The 26,936-nt window shown below is 42.2% G+C and overlaps 1 protein-coding gene across 1 annotated transcript in view; it reads left to right on the forward strand.

The window, feature by feature from the left end:
* LOC124616647 (trehalase-like) overlaps window positions 1-26,936 on the forward strand; it is a 412,719-nt gene that overhangs the window by 167,075 nt on the left and 218,708 nt on the right. Inside the window, exon 4 of the mRNA XM_047144975.1 lies at window positions 16,051-16,300. Coding sequence (XP_047000931.1) covers window positions 16,051-16,300 — 250 coding nt within the window. The remainder of the gene's footprint in view (window positions 1-16,050; window positions 16,301-26,936) is intronic.

Genomic DNA, 26,936 nt, shown 5'->3' on the forward strand with positions numbered 1-26,936 from the left:
TTATGATTTTATTTGTTTGTTTTTCTTTTTTTTTTAATTTTCTTCCTATCATTCTTTTTTCGTTTGGAATGTGCTTGTGTCGCATTTAAAATGCAGACAAGTGCTAACCAGGACTGCTGATCCGTTGGTAACACAGCAGCTCGTGTAGCTAGTGTGAGGACAATTTCAGGCAAGCAACGACAGGGAGAAAATAGAGTTTGCTTTTAACGCTAAAACTGAAATTTTGCTGCGCAAGATAGCTATGCAAAGAAACATAGTATGAAATTTTTCTGTCCTGAGTTTTCTTGTAGAGGTTAGCCTTAAACGGCGTCCACATAGCGATCGTGATTTCTGTTCTGCCGCAGATTGTTCATCGGCGTTTTCTCGGATACATTGCACATCACGAAGTTGTGGTTAGGCTAGGACACGAGGCTACAAAGCGCGTTGTCTGCCGCAGTTCAGTTATTGGGCATCGACCGGACATCTCACATCTTCTCAAAGCTCGCGGCGCCCTCTTCCAACAATGGTCCTCATTACACATTTACAAGCAGGGTTTGCGAAGTGACCCGCCTTGTTTTGTGTGTCGCCTATGACCGAGCGCTAGCCGGCACGGGTGTTGCAACATTATAGCGGCAAGCGACAGACGTCAGCTATCAAGTAATGTTGATCTGACCGTAGGAACGTTGTTGGGTGGCGAGGACAGAGCTGCCGCGAGTCTACGGCGCTCCTGCCGCACCCATTACTCGATAAGAATAGCTTCATGTGCGACACAAGTTGCATCAGATGATCGATAAGATAGGGAAGAAGACCGCATCAACGACAGCGCTTCTGAACCTGTCTCGAGCCGCTAACTGCAGCTTTTAACATGAAGTTTATCTGCCGCATTCCATTTCTGTACAAGCCGTCAGTATAAATTTGTTCGTGTGGTGATGTTTCTGAAACAGATCAGCACCTCTGTAAGATTCCGACCGCGTAGAATCCAGCACTCTGTCTTGGTACACATGCTCCACGAGGCTTTGAGCACAAGCTACCAAGCAGAAACTGCGTCCCTAGATTCCGAAAACCCTACGCCATAGTTCCGCACTCTCTCCTGGTGACTAGCGAGTGTGGCAACAGATATCGGAGTCGTTTACGTAGCCCAGTCAATGAAGACCAAAAAATGGCGATTAGGGGAAAAATTCGTGTAGTCGCAGATTTTTGGACAATGGTAGGGAGGAGTGTCATGAACAACATGCTAAAAATCCTGACATGTAGGGTGTGAGCGTTGTGGTGGTGGGGCGAGGGGGTGGGGTGGAGGGGGCGTTGTTTGAAGGCCACTGTTTTACGTTTTTCTTGAATAACTCGAAAACCGTAGCTTCTAGCGAAAATGTTTTCCAGTACGAAACTAAAGTACGCTGAATTTCCTACAACAAAGGTCCTATTCATTTCTTCTCTAGGACCAATAGTTTTCTCATTGCAAGGGGTTGAAAAATAGCAAATGTATGGAAACAATGTTTTAATGGTATAAAATTAATGTTTATTGTTAAATGAAGTTGATTAAGACCAAATATTAAATGGCTATAACTGATTTACGTACAGCAGAACGGTACTGAGGGATACATTTTGTTCTGAGGATGTGACAGGTGGCAGCGGGTGAGGGGGGGGGGAAGAGGGGTGTTACGGGGGTGTTATCGGTGGAGGGTAGATGATGATGGAAGGCACTTCTCTTATTTGTGCGTCTGCGAAACGAAGAGCGAGTTAGTGAGTCCGCACTCCAGCCACCCCATCACGTTGCAAGGAGCAACGACAGGACCACCACAGCGACCCATCCACAGCGCACCTCGTAAATTACTGGTGACGCAGTGTGCAGACACGCCCGGAGATTTTTGATGTTTCACAAAATGCGTTGCTCGAGGACTCGTGTTACAAGTCTTTATTTTCCGCAAATTCATTAACAATAAATGAAAATGGTTCAAATGGCTCTGAGCACTATGGGACTCAACTGCTGTGGTCATCAGTCCCCTAGAACTTAGAACTACTTAAACCTAACTAACCTAAGGACATCACACACACCCATGCCCGAGGCAGGATTCGAACCTGCGACCGTAGCAGCAGCGCGGCTCCGGACTGGAGCGCCTAGAACCGCACAGCCACCGCGGCCGGCTAACAATAAATGAAATACAGATATTAGTTATTAATAGAACTTCACGTACGAACAAAATCTACGTACATCTCTGCACACCACCTTGTACCGGTAGGTGGGAAACTGATTGTTGGGCACAGTGAACGTTTGTTGCGGATTTTTCTGGAAAAGGCTCCTTCCCCCACCATGAAAAGTACTCGTTGTTGAATTTACACACAGCATTTTATGTCCAGTTCTGTTACGTGAGTAGACAAAATAACTTTACTGTCGAGCGAGTTGAGTGGTTCCCTCCACCTTAATGAGGTATGTTTGTACGTCACACTTTTTGTTTATTCTGCGAATAGATAGGTTCACGAATCAAAAGTTTCATGTAATAATTACTTCATCACTTTCTGCAGTTTATATGATAGTGCGCTAAGAGCAAGTAACGCGTTATTTATTATTAAATGTTGAGGCAGAGACTGCCTTATATCTGGAATTCATTTTATTAAGCTATTAGTTATTTGCAGTGATTACGAGAGTCTGTGTATGAAATATGCTCCTGCAAAGCTTATGCAATATGAATTATCCCGATTCCCGTTGTCTCTCTTTAATGAACGGGGAATGAGGAAAGTAAAGAAATCTTCTCCCTATGATGCTTTTGCAGAAGGCAATCGTGCAGCTCGTGACCTACAAACCTACCAACGTAGTAGGTGGAGGCTTCCTTCTCCGCCGTGTTAAATGGAATGTGGACAGCAATATTTCCGCATTTTGCAGTCAGTATATGGCCTATGTGCTCAAACATTATGGTAGAAATTGTACTGCGGTATGATGGTTATAACGATGTCAACAGCAGAAAACGAGCAAAGCAGAAGAGAAGGGTCTTCACAAAAACTTCAGTTGACATCAATTCTAATGAAAGCACGACTGTCACTCTCCAACAGGAGCACTCTCTCGCAAACGAAAAGAACACAACCAGGCTTATAGGACTCCTTAGTAACAAAATGACAGCAAAGGAAATGGAAACAGTAGTTACTTCAAGCGATGCTGACGGTACGATAGTGAGATGTGCATTAGGCAAAGCTGCCCTGCACCAAACTGTCACGATAATTGGGGCAGATATCAAATTCATTGTTTTACTCATTGCTTTTTCACAGTCAGACACTAACATGTACATCATTAAGCCTGGTAAAGGCGAGGCTGAATCCAAACTGTTTTCAACAAATTAACTCCAGCAACTTCCTTCTGCTGAAACCATCCTCCTACTCCATGCCTTTGGCGGGTGTGACACAACCTCCGCCATTTACAACAAAAGCAAAGGAGGAATGGTTCAGTAAGATCCCGAGGCAAATGAAGACTACATCCGACACGAGCAGACGAGGTCGCACAGGCTGGTGAGAAGATGTTCCTAGAAACGTATCAAGTGAATGAATAACAGCAAGATTTAAATAAGCTCCGATATGAAGCATTGTTAAAGCCAAAACCGGACCCTGCCTCACTACCGCCAACCATAGGAGCTGCACACCAGCACTCTTTTAGAGTTATTTATAGGTAAATTAATTGTATTAGCTGTCCTTTTATATAATTATTTTTACAATCCTATTTCTTGATATTACTGCTGTTTGGTTAGTTACTTACACATGCAACAGTGGCTCGACAACCCCCTACTGCTGACTGAATGGAGATGGAAGCGAAGGGAGGACGGATCGCTCCATCCACTGACTACCAAAGACCCAGTAGCTCCTGAAGCTACACTGAACAACATTTCTTTCCGATGTTCTACTGGGTGTGGGGGACGATGCGGATCCCGAAAAGCAGAAATCATACGTTCAATACATTACTGGCCATTAAAATTGCTACACTAACAAGAAATGCAGGGTACCGTCCGCCACACACCATCAGGTGGCTTGCGGAGTATGGATATAGATGTAGATGTAGATGATAAACGGGTATTCATTGGACAAACATATAACACTAAATCTGACATGTGAATACATTTTCACGCAATTTGGGTGCATAGATCCTGAGAAATCAGTACCCAGAACAAGCACCTCAGGCCGTAATAACGGCCTCGATACGCCTGGGCATTGAGTCAAAGAGACCTTGGATGGCGTGTACAGGTACAGCTACCCGCCCATGCAGCTTCAACACGATACCACAGTTCATCAAGATTAGTGACTGGCGTATTGTGACGAGCTAGTTGCTCGGCCACCATTGACCAGATGTTTTCAGTTGGTGAGAGATCTGGAGAATGCGCTGGCCAGAGCAGCAGTCGAACATTTCCTGTATCCAGAAAGGCCCGTACACAACATGCAACATGCGGTCGTGCATTATCCTGTTGAAATATAGGGTTTCGCAGGGATCGAATGATGGGTAGAGCCACGAGTCGTAACACATCTGAAATGTAGCGTCCACTGTTCAAAGTGCCGTCAATGCGAACAAGAGGTGACCGAGACGTGTAACCAATGGCACCCCATACCATCTCGTCGGGTGATACGCCAGTATGGCGATGATGAATACACGCTTCCAATGTGCGTTCACCGCGATGTCACCAAACACGGATTCCACCATCACGATGCTGTAAACAGAACCTGGATTCATCCGAAAAAATGACGTTTTGCCATTCGCGCACCCAGGTTCTTCGTTGAGTACACCATCGCAGGCGCTCCTGTCTGTGATGCAGCGTCAAGGGTAACCGCAGCCATGGTCTCAGAGCTGACAGTCCATGCTGCTGCAAACGTCGTCGAACTGTTCTTGCAGATGGTTCTCGTCTTGCAAACGTCCCCATCTGTTGACACAGGGTTCGATAAGTGGCTGCACGATCCGTTACACCCATGCGGATAAGATGCCTGTCATCTCGACTGCTAGTGATACGAGGCCGTTGGGATCCAGCACGGCGTTCCATATTACCCTCCTGAACCCACCGATTCCATATTCTGCTAACAGTCATTGGATCGCGACCAACGTGAGCAGCAATGTCGCGATACGATAAACCTCAATCGCAATAGGCTACAATCCTACCTTTATCAAAGTCGGGAACGTGATGGTACGCATTTCTCCTCCTTACACGAGGCATCACAACAACGTTTCACCAGGCAACGCCGGTCAACTGCTGTTTGTGTATGAGAAATCGGTTGGAAACTTTCCTCATGTCAGCACGTTGTAGGTGTCGCCACCGGTGCCAACCTTGTGTGAATGCTCTGAAAAGCTAATCATTTGCATATCACAGCATCTTCTTCCTGTCGGTTAAATTTCGCGTCTGTAGCACGTCATCTTCATGGTGTAGCAATTTTAATGGCCAATAGTGTAGTTTGCGGCACGTGCCACGGTACGGGTGTAAATGGTGCACCGTTGGTCGATCTGGAAGATGATGACGATTATGAAGATACGTTTGTTGATTGTTTAACTGTACAAATTGAAGATAAGATGTTGTCTTATAATAACCAATGTACATTTTCTGTTCTTTCCAAGTTCATTGGGTATTAAACATTAATTTTAAACCATTAAAACACTGTTTCTTTAAAATTATGGCTTTTACACCTCTTGTAACGTGGAAACTATTAGTCCCAGAGAAAAAATTAATACGAGCTTTCTTGTAGGAAATTTAACGTACTTTAATTTTTTACTGGAAACAGTTTCGGTAGAATCCATGGTTTTCGAGTTATTCAAGGAAAACGCGGGGAAGTGCCCTTTAAACGCCCAGCATCCCATCGCTCATTCCTGTAGGTCAGGATTTTTAGTATGTCGTTCATGACAGTTCGCCCTACCATCCTCCAAAATTTGCGACTGCGCAAATTTTTTCCCCTAATTTTCCTTCTTTGACTGGGCTAACAGGGAGCAAAGAGGTGTTCAAATCTAGATACGACATGTCTCAGAAACTTTTAGTCTGTGTGAAGGCCTCTGCTTTTATTTCATTCAGTTGTATGTATGCAGTGTCTGCTCTTTCGGACATGTCCATAAGAACAGACACCATTTTGATCTGGCACTCATTGTGAATTAAGAGAGACAGGAATGACTGCAAGCGGGAATCGATTGAAATCAGTGGGGAAAGTTGAAAGTTTTTGGTGGACCAGGATTGGAACTCGGGTTTCCTGTTTTACAGGCAGTGGCGTCAGATCCAAGTTCTCAACTTCCTTCCTACCTATTTATTTAGCGTATGGCAATGCACATCTTTTTATACTTCTTACAAATGTTTAAACAAAGATATACATAAAAACGCAATAAAATATACTATATAAGAAGTATAAAACATACAGATAGAGGGCAATACAATTAAATACAAACATCAAGATATGTGTAAAGTCTTTTGTGGCGTCTATTGCCATCAGGAAATCACTGAACTTGCCACGGTATGCTCTTCTGTTGCACTCTTGGACGATGTGGCGGATGGTCTGTCTGTTGGCTCCACAGGCACAGTTGGGAGTTGGTGTTTTTTCCCATTTGTAAAGAGTGTCTGCCCGTCTTCCGTGATTTGTGTGTATTCTGTTAAGGGATGGATGTGAAGTACCACGTAAAATACGCGGTACTTCACATCCAGGCGGTCTCTCAGTGATGCAGGGGAGGGCTTGACTATGCTCAGGGCACACTTCTCACCATTGTTCCCTCCAGGTCTTTATTGCATTAAAGCTTATACTTTGCAAATGCTATGAGAAAATCGAGTTCCAAACTCGTACTTACCAGATACCTCTTCGCATATCTGAAATTTCTAGGAAGTAGCCTCCTAGAATCCCAGTCGTAGATTTTTCTTTAGATCAGCCAGTGGGCTACGTTCCCGCCTTGCAGACAGGGAAACTGTCTCTCCACGTGAAGCGCCACCCGGCTGTCGCACTCCCACTCCCACTCCCGCAAGGGGAGCCACCGAAGCCAGCACACGAACACCACCCGACCAGCCTGGCAACCTCCATCCAGTTCTCTAGTAAAAGTGTTACTGTCGAAAGCAACAGCCCATTAAGGTGATCTTCGAGCGGAGAGTCGGACTTGTTAAAACAATTTATTCCCCAGTGGCCCGACACACGGCACTCGTTGTTAGCCAGAGCCCCAGACTGCGAGGCGCGTGGGCTGAGGTATGCGGGCGGCGTCTCGACGACACGGGCGTGTGACGGCCAGCGCCGCCCCAACTTCACGCTCCGACTGCTCTCAGGGGGCTGATCGCCAGTGGCTCTTTCCCCCTCCTACAAGAATCCCTCACATTCGTAACACGAGAAATTTGGGACACGCAACTAAACACACAGATAGGGAGACATTGAAACATTTGTTAGCAACTCGATCAACGTAGTCGCCCTTATAACCAACCCACTTTATCAGGATCAAATACTCTTCACACGGTAGAAACATCTTAAATTTCATCAGCAGCCGTGGTACTTAAGATGTGTCTGTCCACCACCTGACTCACGCGTTTCGAACCATTACTTGGCAAAATTTTGGCTTTGCTTCTTGCCTTCATTATGTGTGTTGTGCCATCAAACGTTTGAAAGTCATTTATTAGTGACTTGATAGACAATATCACAGCGCAACAGCAGAAAATGTGACACATGTTCTGCTGATTGTTCATCCAACACTATTCTGGAGCGTACTGGATATTTGAGAATCGTTAGTTTAGTTTTTTTACTGAATTTCTAACACACACACACGCGTGTATGTTTTCTGGTAATAATATGACACCTCGTTAAACTTCGCGTTTCCACTGTCTAGCATTCTCGTCCACGTATACAGGGTGAACATTAATAAAACGGAAAAACTGCAGGTACGGATTCCTGACTCTATGAACGTTTGTCTGCAAATGCGTCGTTGCCACAGTAGATGACGCTGAAGAATGAGAGTTCCTGTGACCAGCTGACGTGTCGTGCGTTCCAGCACAACCAGGTCTTCCAAATCTGGAGTACACGCAGCCTCCCGCCTCCCTGCACACTCGTCTGTCTGAAAGCACCCATGATCGTACAAACGCCTAAAAGGGCTTGAAATGTTGCGTGATGTGGTTGCTGTCTGTGAGGGTACTTGTTATGGTATTGCCATGCTGCCTCTCGACCGTTCCCACCTGCCTGGCATACACAGACACCACCTCGGCTTGTTCCCTATATGAATACCGGGCCATACCGCTGCCAACAGTACCCTGCTTCAGTCACACAGCCTGCAACACACCAGGAACACGCGGCACGTGGTCAGAGGAACTGTCAGATTCGTCAGCGCCATCTACTGTGGCAACGACGCATTTCCAGACACATGTTCACAAGGTGTTTTGTCCTCCATTTCCAGTCAGGAATTCGTCATTGCAGCTTGCCGGTTTAATGATATTCACTCTATATGTTGAACGCAGTAAGTGAAAGGTTGCCCCCCGCCCCCACCCCCTCCTGTCGCACTCCTCTGAGCCGGCCGGAGTGGCCGAGCGGTTCTAGGCGCTTCCAGCATTCATTTAAAATCTGTGACAGCCTTCGTTGTAACTTCCATTTTCCGTATTCAAGGGGTACTACGGGTATTGCCTCAGGGCGTTCAGGTTTCCTGTTGTTTATCTGATACACTGCCTCCTGTTCGCATCTAATGTGAAGTCATGTCTTAATAAAACACCCTCTGAAGTAGCTTTTTCTGCCTCTTTGTCGTCTTCTTCAATCCACAGTTCCCGGTAGTGTTTCGTCCAACAAGTCTCTTTACCCAAGCATCTTTCTCCGGCTGGCCGGCCGGAGTGGCCGAGCGGTTCTAGGCGCTACAGTCTGGAACCGTACGACCGCTACGGTCGCAGGTTCGAATCCTGCCTCGGGCATGAACGTGTGTGATGTCCTTAGGTTAGTTAGCTTTAAGTAGTTCTAAGTTCTAGGGGACTGATGACATGAGAAGTTAAGTCCCATAGTGCTCAGAGCCATTTTTCTCCGGCTTCTTCAGCTCTTCATGAGTTTATAGGTACCCTCTCGTCAACCGTGCGTCTCGTTTTCTACAGCTGATAGAAAAATGTGTCGCAAGCGTCATGATGAACATTGTTCCATTATTGCTGATTTTGCCAAGATGCGTTTTTCTATGTATGACGACCTCCCTCAAAGAAAGATGTATATCACAATTTTGGTAAAGTTGAGTTTTCACTTGACTGAAGTGGTACATCACGTGAGACACGCTACCATAGCAACAGGCGTCTTTCCTTCTGATTGCAAGTTCTGCAACATGTACTTGTAAAGATGGACATCGTGGAAGAAAGTTGTATATCAGTGAAAATGGCGGGCGTGGCTGATGTTTCTCTCCGGGGGATATTTGTGTCATTAAACCAAAGCGGAGAAAGGAAACTAAATCCATCACGTTGGAAGCAGAGTGTCAAGAAAATAGGAGGAACAGTGGATAAGTTTATATTTTACAGTTGCTGAGGCGAGCCTTTAAAAACCAAAATAAAAGCTAGACGTAAAGAAACGCTGTACATCCTTATAACGTAAAAACTGTACACTAGCACAAGTCGCTTGGTCTGCTCGTTGATTTGGGCAAAACAACAACTGGACAAAGATACTTTTGTACAACTACCTTGTTTTTACAGGATATTGTAAAGCAGTAGAGCATTATTTTATTGTTTCGGAAGAATGTAATATGGGAAGCTTGTTTAACTACACCTTTCATTAAAAGATAATGAGCCAGTACGACTTTGTTGCTGTCGTTGTTCTTGAAGGAATTATGCAGCCTGATTCAGACCTGACAATTACTTGCTACACGGTCGAATATAAATGCAAATGATCGAACTGCAGTGTACCTGCTTCTTAGTCATAATGTCATTCAATCTTGGGTACGTCATTCTCTGCTAAAAACAAAAGAGAAAATCAACTTCAAGTTAACATTTGTACATCTGTTACGAGGTTTCCTATGTTGTATAAACAGCTTCTTCCTCTATCAGCAGAGAAAGTGGTGGATTTGTTGGATGCGTGTAAACACCTTGATGTACAATTCGGGAAATTTTAGGCGAACTTACCTTCTCAGTGAACAGCTCATTTATCCTCTGTTTAATTTTATCTTTGTTAGTTTCTCTTATCCAATACAGAACTAGTTTTTCTTAGCTTGGACATTAATTAAAAAATATATTGTGTTGTTTCAGAATATCAGATAATATATTCCGTCAATACTTCCACAATTTTTGACACTCTAACAGGAAATTTAACATTTTTTCACACACAACGTTATTTCACTGCGTACTTTTACAGAATATGCAACGTCCTTACATGGGAAGCCCCACAAAAATTGTGATAATTTTCTAAATATTGTAAAATATGCTAAATACATATTAAGAGAAGTTTCCAAATATTGTAAAATATAGTGAACATATGTTGATGCTTATTTGCACTGAAGCACCAAAAAAACTGGAATAGGCATGCGTATTCAAATAAGAGATATGTGAGCAGGCAGAATACGACGCTGCGGTCGGCAACGCCTGTATAAGAGCACAAGTGTCTGGCGCAGTTGTTAGATCGGTTACTGCTGCTATAATGGCAGGTTATCAAGAGTTAAGGGAGTTTGAACGAGGTGTTGTAGTCGACTCACGAGCGATGGGACGCAACATCTCCGAGGTAGCGATGAAGTGGGGATTCTCCCGTACGACCATTTCACGAGCGTACCGTGATTATCACGAGTCCTGTAAAACATCAAATCTCCGACATCGCTGCAGCCTGAAAAATATTCTGCAAGGACGGAACCAACGACGACTGAAGATAATCGTTCAACGTGACAGAAGTGCAACCCTTCCGTAAATTGTTGCAGGTTTCCATGATGGGCCACCAGCAAGAGTCAGCGTGTGAACCATTCAACAAAACATCACTGATATGGGCTTTCCCTCTGGTGTATCCTTGATGACTGCATGACACAAAGCTTCACGCCTCGCCTGGGCCAGTCAATACCGACATTGGACTCTTGATGACTAAATGATGCCTGGTCGGATGAGTCTAGTTTAAAATTGTATCGAGCAAATGGACGTGTACGGGTATGGAGACAACGTCATGAATCCATGGTCCCTGCTCGTCAGCAGGGGACTGATCAAGCTGGTAGAGTCTCTGTAATGGTGTGGGATGTGTGCAGTTGGAGTGATATGGGAACCCTGACACGTCTAGATGCTACTCTGATACGTATACAAGCATCAGATCATTGCATCCATTCATGTCCATTGTGCATTGCGACAGACTTGGGCAATTCCAGCTGTACAATGTGAGACCCCACACATCCAGAATTGCTCAAAGTGGCGTCTGGGATTAAACTCCTCCGCTGGCCACCAAACTCCCCAAACCAGAACATTATTGAGCATGTATGGGATGCCTTGCAACGTGCTGTTCAGAAGAGGTCCCCATCACCTCGTACTCTTACGGATTTATGGACAGCCACTGCAGGATTTATGGTGTTAATTCCCTCCAGCACTACTTCAGACATTCGTCGAGTCGTTGCCTCGTCGTGTTGCGGCACGTGTGCGTGCTCGCGCGGGACCATTGTGTGTTAGAACCCATAGGTCTTGTAAACTGCCTCATGATGATAATATCTGTGTCTTTATCCGTGGTAGAGGTGTTGATATGAAATGTAAAATAGTTGGCGATATGACTGTATATAATAGTATGTAATAAAGTGGTGGTACATACTCTGAACTGTAGACATAGAACTGTATCCTTTATTTTAATAAATAAAGGCTCTTCAGAGTATAATGCACACTGTATCATTTTATCATACATAATAAAATATCTCAATAAATAGTATCAAAGAATAACAACAGTTATTTTTACTTCCTGAAATATTATGAAATTGTGATGTACAATCTTCAAATATCTATCGAGTCTCTTTTGTATTATCACGTTGATTTACAAGGGAAGCATTTTGTTTTCCATTAACTGCATTCTCTACTTTAAACATCTCAATAAATAGTATCAAAGAATAACAACAATTATTTTTACTTCCTGAAATATTATGAAATTGTGATGTACAATCTTCAAATATCTATCGAGTCTCTTTTGTATTATCACGTTGATTTACAAGGGAAGCATTTTGTTTTCCATTAACTGCATTCTCTACTTTAAATTCTATGTTCTGAGACCGGTATTTTCCTGAGTTTCTTCTTTTCCCCAACAGGGAAAAAATGCATGCCTTGACGTTTTCTCGTTCTGTGTTTACATTGTTGTTTGCGATATCATTCCGCAAATTTTGTGCGCGTCGTTTTTCGCACAGATGATTAATACTGTACCTCGTAACATATGTACCGTAGATACTTTCTGTTTGGTATGCAATATCCAGCTTAAGCCACTTACTGTCTGATGATGATTAAATCCATATAGCTACCGTATGCAGGATGCTCTCTGCTGCGTGTCACTTGCTTTTCCAAATAGTGCCATCAGACATTCACTGCAGGATTAACATCGGCCGATTTAGTGAATCATTCGAGGTGAGATAGAGCGGCTGAGTGACCTCATGCCAGGGGGGTAGCCTACGCTTGTACGGCTGCGCTGGCGGCTTTTGTCAGATGGGAGCATCTGTAGTATACTCATGGTGAAGACACAGAGGAAAGGGCAACATATGGTTGCCGAGAATGTTGGAATAAACATCGTGGTTTATGTTCGCGGTAATCTGGGTGTGGCCCCAGAACACCAGAGAACCACACTGTGGGTTAAGCGACTCGTCGAGCTGTCGATAAGCCATACGTCTTGCACCATTTGAAGAGAGCGAAATGACGGCTTTTTGGACCAGACCACAGTCAGCTATTGTCCAATTTGTTTGTTGTCTGGCACATTGAAAACGTGCAGTTTCATGTGCTGCTCTGATCAATGGCCTATTGAGAGACGGGCGATTCCAAATGTCTCTTATAAGCAGTTCCCTTCGCAATGTGTTCTCTGAAACTGGTTGAGATGGGCCTGCATTCACTGACAGCAGTACTCGTTAAGAAGCTGCGACAGAGGCGTTTCTACATACACTGTTCTTACACCGTGTTACGTGAATGTGAGTGTGACATTATTTGTTGTAGATACTTTTGGACAGCTGACATTAATAGGTCAACGAATGTAACAGTTTGGTTCGCGGTGTGGTCACAAGTCCGACGAAAGATGATAGCTGCATTCTGCCACACCGTCAGACATCCACGTCGGTCCGATGCACTCATTCCATACAGCTAATGGGCACACAGACATCGCTTCACTGCCGTCACTTATGTCGGTTGTGCTAGCAGATCTACTGTGTTCCAAACCGACCTGTGCGCATTATTAATGGGATGATTAGCACCGCGCTTCTAACTGGCGCCAGCGCACAACCTAGCTTCCTGAACTTGCTGCTTCTTCCTGGAAGCTATCGTCGCCTTAATGGCATCCTGTCATCAGGAGCAGTTCGTGCCTCTTGGATCACGGAGTCTACTGAGTCTTGTCAACCTGTGTATAATATTTGTCTCTGGTATGGAGTATTCCAGATCGATAGTTCATGTTTCGTAAAACAGAAATGTGTAATACGCTGTGGCTATAACTAAACTTTCGCTATTTGGACCAATGTAGACAGAAAACTATTTACCGAATGGGTACCCAACACTATAGAAATGACGTTCAGGCTGTGCGCTGCAGGATTTGTATTGTTGGTAGTGTCATGACGTGCTGTTAGGAGCCGGCACTCGAACGGCGACTTAGGACTGAAGCGCAGGCACGGGTGCGCATCACAGCTACAGTCAGGCGACACGGGTCTGAGAGAGGTGAGCAGGCCTTCACTCGTAAAGCTGTTTTATCACAACAACAGCAATAGTGCATCTGAGCGTCGATGTATTGTTGCTGACAGCAGGTGAGCCAGACTGCAGAAGGGCATCTCCAGCTGCCGAGCCACAAGCCACCCACCAGGGCAGGACCTGACGACAGCAGCCACACAGTCCCCCACGTTAAGCGTAGCCTCCAACTTCTGGAAATGCTCGCCATTTATTTTTCATCTTACTTTATTGTACGAAAATTAATAGTAAAATTTGGAAACTGATACCCGTAGTAACACACTCCTCAAAAGAATTACGTGAACACATGTATCAACGTCCAGTATGCTATATATATTTTTTGATGCGGGCAGTTCCTGTGGTCTCCTTGCATAGCTTGAGATTTTCGCTTTCGATTTATGCAAAATCATTTGCCCTCTGCCGGCTCTGTTATGCACTACACTAACAGGAGACCCATCATCAGGTAGTGAGTAACAGCGTCACAGTGTTCTAGTAAGCTGCATAGGTGGCAGTTGTCATTTGTGGACATTTTGCTCAACCGAGCACATGCAACGTGACATCTTAATGCAGTGCGAGTTCAAGGACGATTTGTTTGATCCAAAAACTGTGCGCTTTCGGCTGTGGTGCTGCAGATGCCAGTGGCTTTCGCGCTACAGGTTGGCAGGTCACTACACATGGTGAGTCGGATAAGGTCATCAATTCATTACCATCCAATGTGGAGACCGATATCTGGTCACCGCTACATCGTGGCGTTCCACAGTACTACGAGAGCATTGCAAGACGAACTCAGAAGTGCCAACGGAAGCAGTGCGTCCAGTCAAACTTAAGCAAATGACTGTGTGAAAGGATCTTACAACCTAGACAACCTGTTTGAGTACCCCGCTCGACACGACAACATCTCGGAGCTCGTATTCAGTTCTCCCGTTCCCATGTCAGTTGGCAGCCTCATCAGTGGTGAAACATGTTATTCACAGACGAATACAGATATCCTCTGACATGGGGTGATGTCCGTGTTCATGTGTGAAGATGCTGTGGTGAGCAGTACCTGTCAAATGTTGTAAAGGAAATCGAGAAATTAAGGCAAGGTTCCGTGCTATTATGGGGAGGAATCACTATTGATAGCAGTACGGATCTTGTTATCCACAGTCGCCTTACGAGAAAGCAGAATATCACACGGATCCTTTCGGACCGCTTAGTGAATGGCGCATAATGTGGTGACCCTCAACTCCTTCGCCAGCACAACAATTCCAGGGCCAATGTAGCGGGCGTCGCCAGAGAGGTCGTGCGAAGCCTGGACGTCGAGGTAGTGGAATGGCTAGCAGCGAGCCCTTCGAGAGTGTGACGGACACGGCTGACAGTCGTGTTCGAGCTCGTACTGTTCAGTCGCAGACTCACGAGCGTTCTGAAGTACTGGCATTGAGGAATGGCAACAGGTACCTCTGTAGACTATTACTGAGCATTCCACGTATGTGTCAGGCAGATTAAGGATCACAGAGGGCATAAACGTTATTGAACTCTCAAGTCCAATGTACATCAACCGGGATGATGGAATGAACTATTGTCTCCACTTTGTTTTCGACTCCGGTGAGACCAGTTCTTGTTATGTAAATGAACGAGGATGCAACGATATTTTGTTGTGTACTTAATTTGCGAAAGATGACTATAATTTCGTTACATACCCAATCCTCAATGGGTTATGGCAGAGACGTAAATTCGTGTTCCCATAATTTTACCAAACAGTGTATAAATGTTTCCGATTGCGATTAAACTTCAGCTACTCACAGAGGTCTGTTGAGGTCTTTAATTATCGTACGGCAGCAAAGCTCGGAAGATATGCTAATGCATTAAAGTGGAACCATTTTACACTGGAAAAAAAATTTGTTCCAGCCTTGGCCACCTGCTGCAAATTGGCGCCGTGCAACGACTCGTTGACGTCTCCAGTGTTTGTACCGAACAAATTGTGTAAGCAGCAGTTAATAATAAAATCGACATTATGCCTTTCTCCCTTATTTGATCTCTTCTGCCCCTAAACCACTAAATACAGAAAGATTTCTATTCACCTTTCAATCGCTCACAGTGCCAGATTTGCACGTGGTGGCCAAATTTTGAAGTAATTTTTTTCGAGGGTAAACCGGTTCCGCATTAATGTACTAGAAAATCTAGCAAGTTTCACTGTCGTACAATAACTACAGCCCTAATTATAATCACCCCATATCTGCGCTTGTAAGCTGGCCTGTAGTACGAGAACAGACACGTCTCGTGTGGAATACTGGCCACGCGTAGCTTTACTGGTGTGCTGTGTTTGCAGCCAGGTGTACTGCGAGGGGGAGCTGCTGCACACCGTGCAGATGGCGCAGCTCTTCGACGACTCCAAGACGTTCGTCGACATGAAGCAGCGGCAGGCGCCCGAGCAGACGCTGGCCAACTTCGAGGCGTTCATGGCGGCGCAGGACGGCCAGCCGGGGCGCACGGCGCTCGCGCGCTTCGTCGCCGACAACTTCGAGGAGGGCGGCCAGCTGCTCAACTGGACACTGCCCGACTGGCACGCCAACCCCGCGGTGAGTCCACTGGCGGCAGCCCGCGCCCGGGCTCAGCCTCCCCGTTTCCTCGCCCTGCAAATACCTGGTTTTCACAGTCGGTAAGATGTATACGCTGAAGCGCCAAAGAAACTGGTATAGGCATGCATATTCAAATACAGAGATATGTAAATACGCAGAATACGGCACTGCGGCCGGCAATCCCTACATAAGACAACAGGTGTCTGGTTCAGATGCTTCAGATGGCTCTGAGCACTATGGGACTTAACTACTGAGGTCATCAGTCCCCTAGAACTTAGAACTACTTAAACCTAACTAACCTAAGGACATCACACACATCCATGCCCGAGGCAGGATTCGAACCTGCGACCGTAGCGGTCACGCGGTTCCAAACTGACGCGCTTGGAACCGCACGGCCACACCGGCCGGCCAGGTGTCTGGCGCAGTTGTTAGATCAGTTTACTGCTGTTACACAGGCAGGTTATCAAGATTTAAGTGAGTTTGAACATCGTGTTTTAGTCGCGTACGAACGACGGGACACAGCATCTCAGAGGTAGTGATGAAGTGGGAATTTTCCCAGTCGACCATTTCACCAGTGTACCATGAATATCATGAATCCGATAAAACATCATATCTCCGACATCGCTGCGTCCTGAGAAAGTTCCTGCAAGAACGGGACCAACGACGACTGAAGAAAATCGTTCAACGTGACGGAAGTGTAGCCCTTTTGCAAATTGCTGCAGATTTCAATCCTGGGCCGTCAGCAAGTGCCAAATTGCGAACCATTGAACAAAACATCATCCAAATGAGCTTTCGGAGCTGAAGGCCACTCGTGTACCCTTGACGACTGCACGACACAAAGCTTTACGCCTAGCCTGGGCCCGTCATCACCGAGATTGGACTTTTGATGACATGTTGCCTGGTCGGACGAGTCTCGTTTCAAATTGTATCGAGCAGATGGACGTGTACGGGTGTGGATTCATCAGGAATCCATGGTCCCCGCGTGTCAGCAGGAGACTGTTCAAGCTGGTGGAGGCTCTGTAATGGTGCGGAGCGTGTGAAGTTGGAGTGCTATCAGACACCGGATTGGTCTAGATACTGCTCTGATATGTATACAAGCATCCTGTCCGATCACCTGCATCCATTCATGTCCACTGCCCATTCCGACGGACTTCGGAAATTCCAGCACAACAATGCGACACCCCACACGTCCTGAATTGCTACAGAGTAGCTCCAGGAACAATCCCCTGAGTTTAAACACTTCCGCTGGCCACCAAACTTCCCAGACATGAACATTACTGAGCATATCTGGGATGCCTTGCAACGTGCTCTTCAGAAGAGATCTCCACCCCTCGTACTCTTGTGGATTTATGGACAGCGCTGCAGCGTTCATGGTATCAGTTCCTTCCAGCACTACTTCAGACATTAGACGAGTCCATGCCACGTCGCACTGCGGCACTTCCGCGTGCTCGCGGGGAACGCACTCGATATTAGGCAGTCCTACACGACGTTAGTCAGGTGTACCAGTTTCTTTGTCTCTTCAGTGTATAACTGCATGCGATTTCGTGATCTTAGTTATTGTTTTCTTGAAAGAGTCCCCTGCGTACAGCTTACCTTCCGTATACGCGGAAATTCATCTTTTTACACTAATGCGAGTTACTGTAGCAGTCATATTAACAGCCTGCCATTCCTAGTCTGAGCACTAGTTTGTGTTCAAATACTGGGCTTCATTGCAGTCGTATATTTCTGGTGTCTAATCGGTATTGTCAATGGTTTCGCCTACGTTCGCCTAGCAGCGATTATAAAAAAATCTCCGGGATGTTTCTAATTTCGATCCCGTTTGCATTTCCTGTTTTCGTCCCAGGGACGTAACTTTGAATTGTTACTAAAAATTCCTTTTTGTTTCTATTTTCATACATTTAGCTTTTTCCTGTAGAAAAATGGGAGTGGAGAGAAATGGATTCGTTGTGCAAAATGCCTGGTTTGTTATCCCCCTGGTTTATTATCTTCATCTACCCAGACATACTAATTCACATGCGACATAGCTTGAAAAACTTGTTCATTCGTGCCCTCCAAGTGATATTGTTTGGCATTGTTATAATCGAAAAATGCATTTAAATTTATTATATTTTTGGGAAGCTTTATGGCAGACGAAATTGAGAACACTTCCTTTTGTACTTCTATTTTTGCAGCGCTAACGTTCATGTTAAATACTGCCTTAGTATGTTATAATAATTTAACTGTAAGTTTTCTGCAAGTACTGAATAAATTCAAGAATTTGTATATCAATTTGCAATCTTTTCCATAACTTCTGAGGGCTTATACATGTTCTGACCTTCTAAGGTGACCAAATTTGGGCCCCCTTCTATACCGTAGTATCCTTTCACTTGTCACCACCTCGGTCCTCCTAATTGGAGTCATGTTCTTCTTCAAATCTGAGGGTATATCGCCTGACTCCTGTATCTTGTATGCCAGTGGGAATGGTTTTGTCATGGCTGGCTCTCTGGTGTATCTCAATGAATGTAAGGGATTTACGGACTATACCGTCCGTACTTGGAGAAACATAGGTCCTAGACATATTAAAAACTGAAACACACAGCATTAATGCCCACAGTAATATTTATTTTCTGTTCTGTTGTTAACTGGCTTTCCGCTTCACACAATTTAGGACTGAACACACACAGTCCATACAACATCAGTGAGAGTTTCAAATTGCACAAAGGTATGTTACTTCCAAAGGTAGGTCACCATTTTATAGCTACTTATCTATACAACAAAGACAAATTCCAGTGCTTCAGTTTCACACGGGTACAAAACCTAAAAATCATGTAATGATGTACCCAATGTTTTTGACAGTGGAGATGAGTATAAACCCTTAACAAACGCAGTGAATGGCATAAAACCATGAAATTTCCCAAATTATACAGATATCCAACGATACACAAATTGTCAGTTAGAAGCTTTCTTTGATGTTGTGTGGACTGTCTGTTCATTCTTAACTTGTCTGATAAACTTTCACTTCACAAACAAGCATACAATAAAAATTATTATTGAAAAGTAATACTGTGTACTTCGGTTTTTAAATTATGAACCATTGTCAGTCGCTTCCAGGTGCCGTATCTCGACTTGGACCTTTAGAGCGAAATTGTTCTACCAGTATTATATTTCCATCTCATATTCAGCTATTCCTTCTTCACTTTGTCTAACATTCTCTTCAAGTTAGCTTCCTCTTTAGTCCTTCTAAATATTCCTTCTACCATTCTGGCGTCCATTCTTTACTTCTTACTGCCTTGCCATCTGAGCTCTTATTATTCCTAGATATGCTGCTCTCTTGTCCATACGCATCTGTACTTTCTGTGTAGGTGCTATCCATCTTTCCCATAGTCATGCGCGCTTCTACAGCTTTCCATTTCTCCAGTAGATATTCCTGCTTTCCCATTCTGCATTTCTGTCGGCCAGCCCATGGTTCTGATCTCTCTTGTTCAATCTCTACGTTTTTCATTACTACATTGCGTTCATTAATTGTATCTTTTACTCTATTGTTCCACTAACTGATGTTTCTCCTTTACCCTAGCTTTTGTTCTGCCACATATTTGTATTGTGTTATTGACTACTGACATTCTAAACAGGCTCCATTCTTCGTCCACACTACCTGTCTCTGTTCATGGCAACTTTTGTCCTACTAACTTTTAGAAAATTATCTTATTTTCTTCTTCTGCCAAAGAAAATACTCAGATATGTTCGGCTTAGCAGGCCAAAAGAAGAGAATAAGATGTTATTGCTTTCAATGTTGACCTGGTGATATTCTGAACTAACTGTAACTTTAATTTTCATTGAAAACATTAATACATTTACTAATTTTCTAATTTACATAATATCAAACTCAGTCAAACTCCATACTAGAACTTTAAATGAAGTTCTTCCCATGTTAAAATGTTAAAACACAGAGGTGAAAAACAAAGATTTACGTGAGTTGACATGAATAAATTCTTGAAAGTATTTTTATACTAATAACAATAATTTGAATTTATAGAAATTCATTTTATAAAAAGAGTAATTATTTGAAATACTATAAGTTCATATTAATATGATATGGAAAGTACAGCTCAAATGTAATCTTAATGACTTGTTACCTTCACTCCCAAATTTTCTCTGACGTTCTATGAGTTCTTTCATTTACTGTTTACTTTTGTTATTATGATTAGGAAATACAATTATAAAAAAAATAATTAGTAACTGGGTTTGAATGTGACAGGATCACACACAACGTTTCTATACGAAGATTATCTCAAAAGTAAGTCTGCAACGAACTCTCTGAATTTTATGTACGAAAATGATAAACTGAGCTAATCAGTACTGTGCCAATATCCAACAAAACAAACATCCATACCTTAAAAACAAACATGTTCAACATAGTCTGAGTGATTCTTGCTGTAGCATGTCCTACACAGTACACCAGTCTCTCTCATGTATCTTCCTACCCAAGGTGCTTGATAAATCGTAAACATAGAGCAGATTATATTTAAGTTTCTTCTCTAACCTCCAAATCCTTGTTTATGATATCTCTGCATTTGTAATGTAATTTATGGCAATTTTGGAAATAATCTTCCTACTGGTCGCTTTCTTTAATTGGATAAAACTTCAGAAACTTTGAAAACAAATCAATACTCACAAAAACATATCAAACACCATCTCTTGCTCTAGATAAGAGTCCATACATAAGTTAAACCATAGTTTGTGCACTCAGGTGCAGAGTGCCATCACTTACCTATGTCTCTGAGATAATTTCAAAATATACTTATTTTTGGCATAAAATGGATGAGCAAAAAATGGAATTTGTCGACACTGTAGTCAAGTATCTTCATAAACTACTGTGTAGCTGTACTGCCCATTCAGTGCAGTGGGTTAAATTCTGCGTTAGAATACTCTGGTTCAGGAGTTAGATTTAGATAAATTTAGATAGATATTTTGATTTATTTATTTTCATCTTTCCAACAATGCTGTACTATACACAATTCCTGGAACGATATGTATCCACAACTACAGTTTTTGTAGTGCTGAACATAACAATTATTAGTCAGGCATGTCAGAAATACTGATGAAAAGTAATAATTTGTTAAAAACAAGTTACCTGTCAAAGGACAGAAATAACTACAAAACTTAACAATAGAATATTTCAAACACAGTGACTGTGACAACATGTCTCTTCAAAGTACTCCTATTACATAACATTCAAGGCAGATGCTCAAAACAACCTCTCTGCTATACCAAGCATTAGCATTAAGCTCTCCAAGCTCTTCGCAGCACAGCTGCATCGACAGTTACAAAAGCACCGAACGGCACTACCACTTCTCCCACATTCACTAGTGGACTAGTATAAATGTACTCCTTCGTGTGTAGAGCCCCCCCCCCCTCCTCCCCCCAGAAAGTAACTCAGATGATTTAGGTCAGCGAACGTGGAAGCCATAAAACACAGCCTCCACGTTCGATATATTTCCTGGCAAAGGCTCTACTTAAAGACCATCGCACATATCTTCCAAAGTGTGCAGGTACACCATCCTTTTGGAAGAACAACCTTTGCTGAACATGAAGCTAAATACAATGTAGTGCTTCAGGCAAATTGTTGGTGATGAATGATGCATTCAGGTATTCAACTGGCGTGACAACCCAATATCACGTCCCACATGCAGATGCAAAAGTGGATGTGACAGTCACTATCGAGTGGCGTGAACGCAGCTACATTATATAATGTTACAGTTTTTAGAGAGTCGTCATTGGCCTCATGTTGTTCTTAGAACCATTCACAAATTGTATCAACAGAAAATGGTCTTAATGAATTTAGTGTTGCATTAATGAACTTTAATAGGGGTGGACTCTCACATCACGTATAAGTCAATGACCAAGTGTTGTGCGACATGCAGTTGCCTCATCACCACACATATGTTTCACTGGGGTCCTTGCTGTATAGCTTCTATAACGGCTTCTCTGTTAGCTGGAGTATGGCTAATACATGGACGACCTGTATTCGATTATGTTGGAGGGAGAAGCTGAAGCTCTAAATGACAAAACACATTTTTGTCTAGATGACGTAGACTAGGGTACCTAGCATCATATTCACGAGTGGCAACTCCACTTCAGTGATCAGATGCACCAAGAGTCAAAAACATGTCGACATATCCGGCGTTTGTGTATAGCTTACTATTGTACACGCAGTTTTACGACAAACGCAAAAAGAAGCTACAGTATGTGTATAGCTTTACAGTAGGGAAACCACATTACTTTGTTCACAACTGTTCCCTATCTGTGGAAAAGTGCTTGTAAACACTTTATTGTGGACGTGGGCCATTGTTCCTAATGTGCATGAGCCATTTTACAGGCTGTTTTTCGTGGTGTGTTTATGTAAAAATGTTGTGTACATAGTTCCGCGTAGTTAGCGCGTACACAACTTTCCCAATAGAGCGCGCCCCGCTAAGCACAACAGCGCAGGCACAGCGCTCGTTCATCTCCGCACTACGAGATGGCGTTGTCTTAGAGACCAAATTCTGCTTCCGCCGATCCGTGTATTAATATGTAACGCAGCCAATGAGATTGCTGCTAACGTAGAACCTTTTCTCCTCGCGGATCACACTCGCGCAGTGATACCTGAACGCTCGAGGTATTATAACGAGTGTACAGACCACCGATTAGTCAGTCTGGATTAGTCTGTACCAGTCTATAGTCAAGTTTCAGTCTGCGCCTAAGAAGATTACCATATTTCTGTACATAGCCATGAAGATAAATGACGAAACACTTTGTCAAGTATCAGAGATATGTGAGAATAAGAATAACGTACCAAGACCAAAGGAACTTCAGATTGTCAATTGTAAACAACATCCAGAATCAAGTTACTTAATGTCTATGATTTTTATTATTTTAATAAATGTGTGTGAAAATTAATCAAGTTCTGTTGAAAGTTGGTCACCGTCAATTTGCTACTCTAAGCGTGCAAGTGGCATTTCTATCGTCTGACCTAACGGCAGAAGATAAACACCCAACGATAAGACCACGAGACATATTGCTGACACTCGCCTACTTTGTTAGAGCGACAAGTCGAATAATCTGATGGTGTGTGTACCGAAGGTCTTACAGTATGCACACCACAAAAAAGTTGTGGATACTAATTTCGTGTTTTTTGAACTGAAGTTTAAGTACCAACACACTCCAAGGAAAAGTCAAAGATATAATGGTTTTCATGACGTTTTTGGGAGAGCTGTTGGAGAAACTGAATTATGACAAATAATTAATGATTCTTAAGAGGGGTCATGTAGCTTATGACGATCACAGCCATGATTCCAGCAATTAGTCAGCTTTGTGTTTGAGTCACGACTTGTAGAAACACAGCTTCTGTTTCGCAATATTCAACCCAGCTTTCCCACTCTTGAAAGGCATTGTTCCTTTTCCCTAGCAATAATAGACCATATTTTTCCAGGCATCTATCTCTGTAGCCAATAATAATAACAATAATAATAAGAGATTTGAATCTGAAAAACATAATTAGTCTTTACAGATTGATGATAAAAAATTATAACAGAGTTTGGTAAACATCTGTGAAGTGGTTTGGTACCTCTACTGATAGTAATGTGCCTCTTACTTTACTACACCGATTCACAATTTACCAAAACTGTTTTTCCAAACCTCAAAAGCACCATCCACGATATTGTTTGCAGCACATTTTGTTATGCTTTGAGAACAAATAAGACAAAAAGTTACATTTTCCATGAATTTAAACTGTCATTATAAATAATTAACTTTTTTCTTACTTACGTTGTATTGGTTGTCCATAAGCAGTCATTCTCTCTGTTGGCATAATCTTTATAGTAGGTAGATCCTGTTTGCAAAAACGAATTCAGGGTTCTATTTAGTTGAATATACATTATTAAATGAACTGTCACAGGCTGTTGAATTAATTCTTCCACATTTTTATTCAGTAATTCACATTACATGTCTTTTCAGTCACATCCAAAAGACAGAAAGTCGAACTTACAACTTACTACTACAACATGCCAGTCATAACATAAATTCTGTCAAAACTTGGTTCCATGGAGGCTACAATTAAAAATTCCAGCACTTTCAAAGACAGAAACATGCAATTTTCACTTAATTCACACGTTTTTCGGATATTATGTTTTGTAAAGGTTTCCATAATAATAATAATATGTTAACAAAAACTTCCACAGAATGAATTTAACAAACAAATGGCAGAATCAATACAATACTGTAGAACCAGCAATGTTTGGGTGCAGGTACAATCTGTATACACATTTCATGTTCATACATATATGTACATGAAATAAGTTTCATGTGAGCTATAAATATAGATATTTAAAAACGTATTTTATATGTTTTTCAGTCAATAAATTTTATTACACTTTACCAGTTTTGACAAATACTCATTAGAGCATTATTTTGAAATAATTGCATGTGTTTTGTATAAGACCTGCTGTAAGTACAGTGTATCAGTTAAGAAACCAGATACTATATAACACAGTCTAAAACAATAAAATAAAAAATCCCTCCAAATTTTAAATGTTAATGGATCATGTTGTATGCTAGAGTACTGTATTGTATTGTTTTTTAAACAATGATAGTCTGTCGTTAATTAGTTTCATTATATGGTGACGTAATGTCCCAAAGAAATGTAAAGGACATGAAAGTAGTAAGCATTATAGCTGGTATTACTCAATAGAACCTTAGCAAGAGGGTATACTAGAAACTGATTTCGAATGTAGTTGATTAAGTAGGGTGAAATATAACACTTAGACAATGAGGGTTTGTAATTTTAATGGTTGTGCAGGAGGTAACTAGGATAAAGGGGCAGATATAGACCAAGAATAAGAGCGTCAAGTACTTTCTTTTTTTTACTTTTGGGGAAGAAGTATAACAGAAGGAAAGATAATCTGTGCTGACTGTGAAGTGGTGTAGCCTATGGAAGAGACCAGAGTAAATATTTAAGGGCAAAACACATCTTTAAATATGGAATAATAAAAATGATTTTGCTCCCATTAGAGCATTATTTGTAATTAATAGCATGTGTTTTGTGTAAGACTTGCTGTAAGTGCAGTGTGTCAGTTAAGTTGCCAGATACGAAATAACACAGTCTAAAATAATAAAATAAAAAATCACACCTAAACTTGCAATAAAACTGTTGATCCGGAGTATTCTAACGCAAAACTCTACCCAGTGCACTAGTTGGACATCACAGCTACACAATATTGTATGAAGGTACTTGTCACACATGTGATTAAACTGTTGCCAAATTGTCTTCCACTGAGGTCTGTTTTCTATCGAAAACATGCACTTCATAAAATATTCTTGGAGACATCTTTGTACCATTAACATGTAAGTTATCTCTCTGTGTTTTCTGAGAGTACAAATTTTGATTCACCCTGTGTGTCTACAGCTATGAAGTCCATTTACTTATAAGGTGGCATGTAGTACACAAATTAACTACAAGTTTAGTTGCTAACTTTAACCCTCTGAAAAATAATAAGTCTCTTTCTCACTCTGCTTGCAATGTTGTAGAAATAGACATTTCCTTAAATTTTCTGTTTACATTTTAATACCGTACATCTCCACATTTCCGTCCACATACTTAACTAAAATATCAATAAACTGTTGAGGCCAACATATCTTCCAACCATTAATACGTAAACTAGTTCTTCTGAAAAGCGTCTCCTTACAAATTTCATAATATTCGTCTACATTTTCATGACCATTTTTCACCATATAGCTGTACACCAGTTTCTCATTCTGATCATCCCTTCTTTTGTCATTCCAACATTACAATAGTTTCACGTTTCTCTTTCTTCTTTTTACTTCCTTTTTGGTATAAATTTTTTGATCTTTTGCATTTTTTCCATCATTACTCTTTTGATTACTCCAATAGTAATCTCAATTATGGGTCAATGATTATATTTTCTTTGTTTTTTATATGCATCTTATATTACAATTAAAATACTGCAAATATGTGACCAGTTGGTCACCCTACATTGTAATGTCTACATTCTTACAAGTAGCTTAATGCTTTATAGATAAAATAAACAATCATTTTTTGATCCAGGAGTTTATTTTTCTAAGTTGTTAAATTCCTAATATACTGCCAGAAATTATTTCTCAGTAAGAGTTTACACATTCTCGTGTTTAAGTAAGAAACTACTTCTAAAAGCACTGAACCTCTGAAAAATCGTCCATTGTCCTTTCTTTAAAGAAGTGTACCCCTCAGAACATTTATTTAATCAAATTCCTGCTGTCATTTACCATCCCACACCGAAATGCTATTCTTCTTCAACAAGTTAGCCATTGTTTCGGTCATATAGCACTTCGTTACTAACAAATTGTCTGTAAAATCCATATAATCCAAAAATTGATTTGGGTTGATTCTTATTCTTGGGAACAGGGAATTTTGCTATGGCTTCAGTTATCTTATTATAAAGCAAAATCCCACTCTTAGAAACATGGCAAATTTCAAATTGCAATTCTTTTACACTAAACTTGCATGTATCTAATTTCTAAGTCATATCCATCTTCCCTCTCTCTCTCTCTCTCTCTCTCTCTCTCTCTTTTTCTTTTTTTTTTTTTTTTATACCTCTCTTAAAAGCATTCGGTGTTCAATCCATCA

The sequence above is a fragment of the Schistocerca americana genome, chromosome 5 (genome assembly GCF_021461395.2).
Source record: "Schistocerca americana isolate TAMUIC-IGC-003095 chromosome 5, iqSchAmer2.1, whole genome shotgun sequence".
Classification (NCBI taxonomy): Eukaryota; Metazoa; Arthropoda; class Insecta; order Orthoptera; family Acrididae; genus Schistocerca; species Schistocerca americana.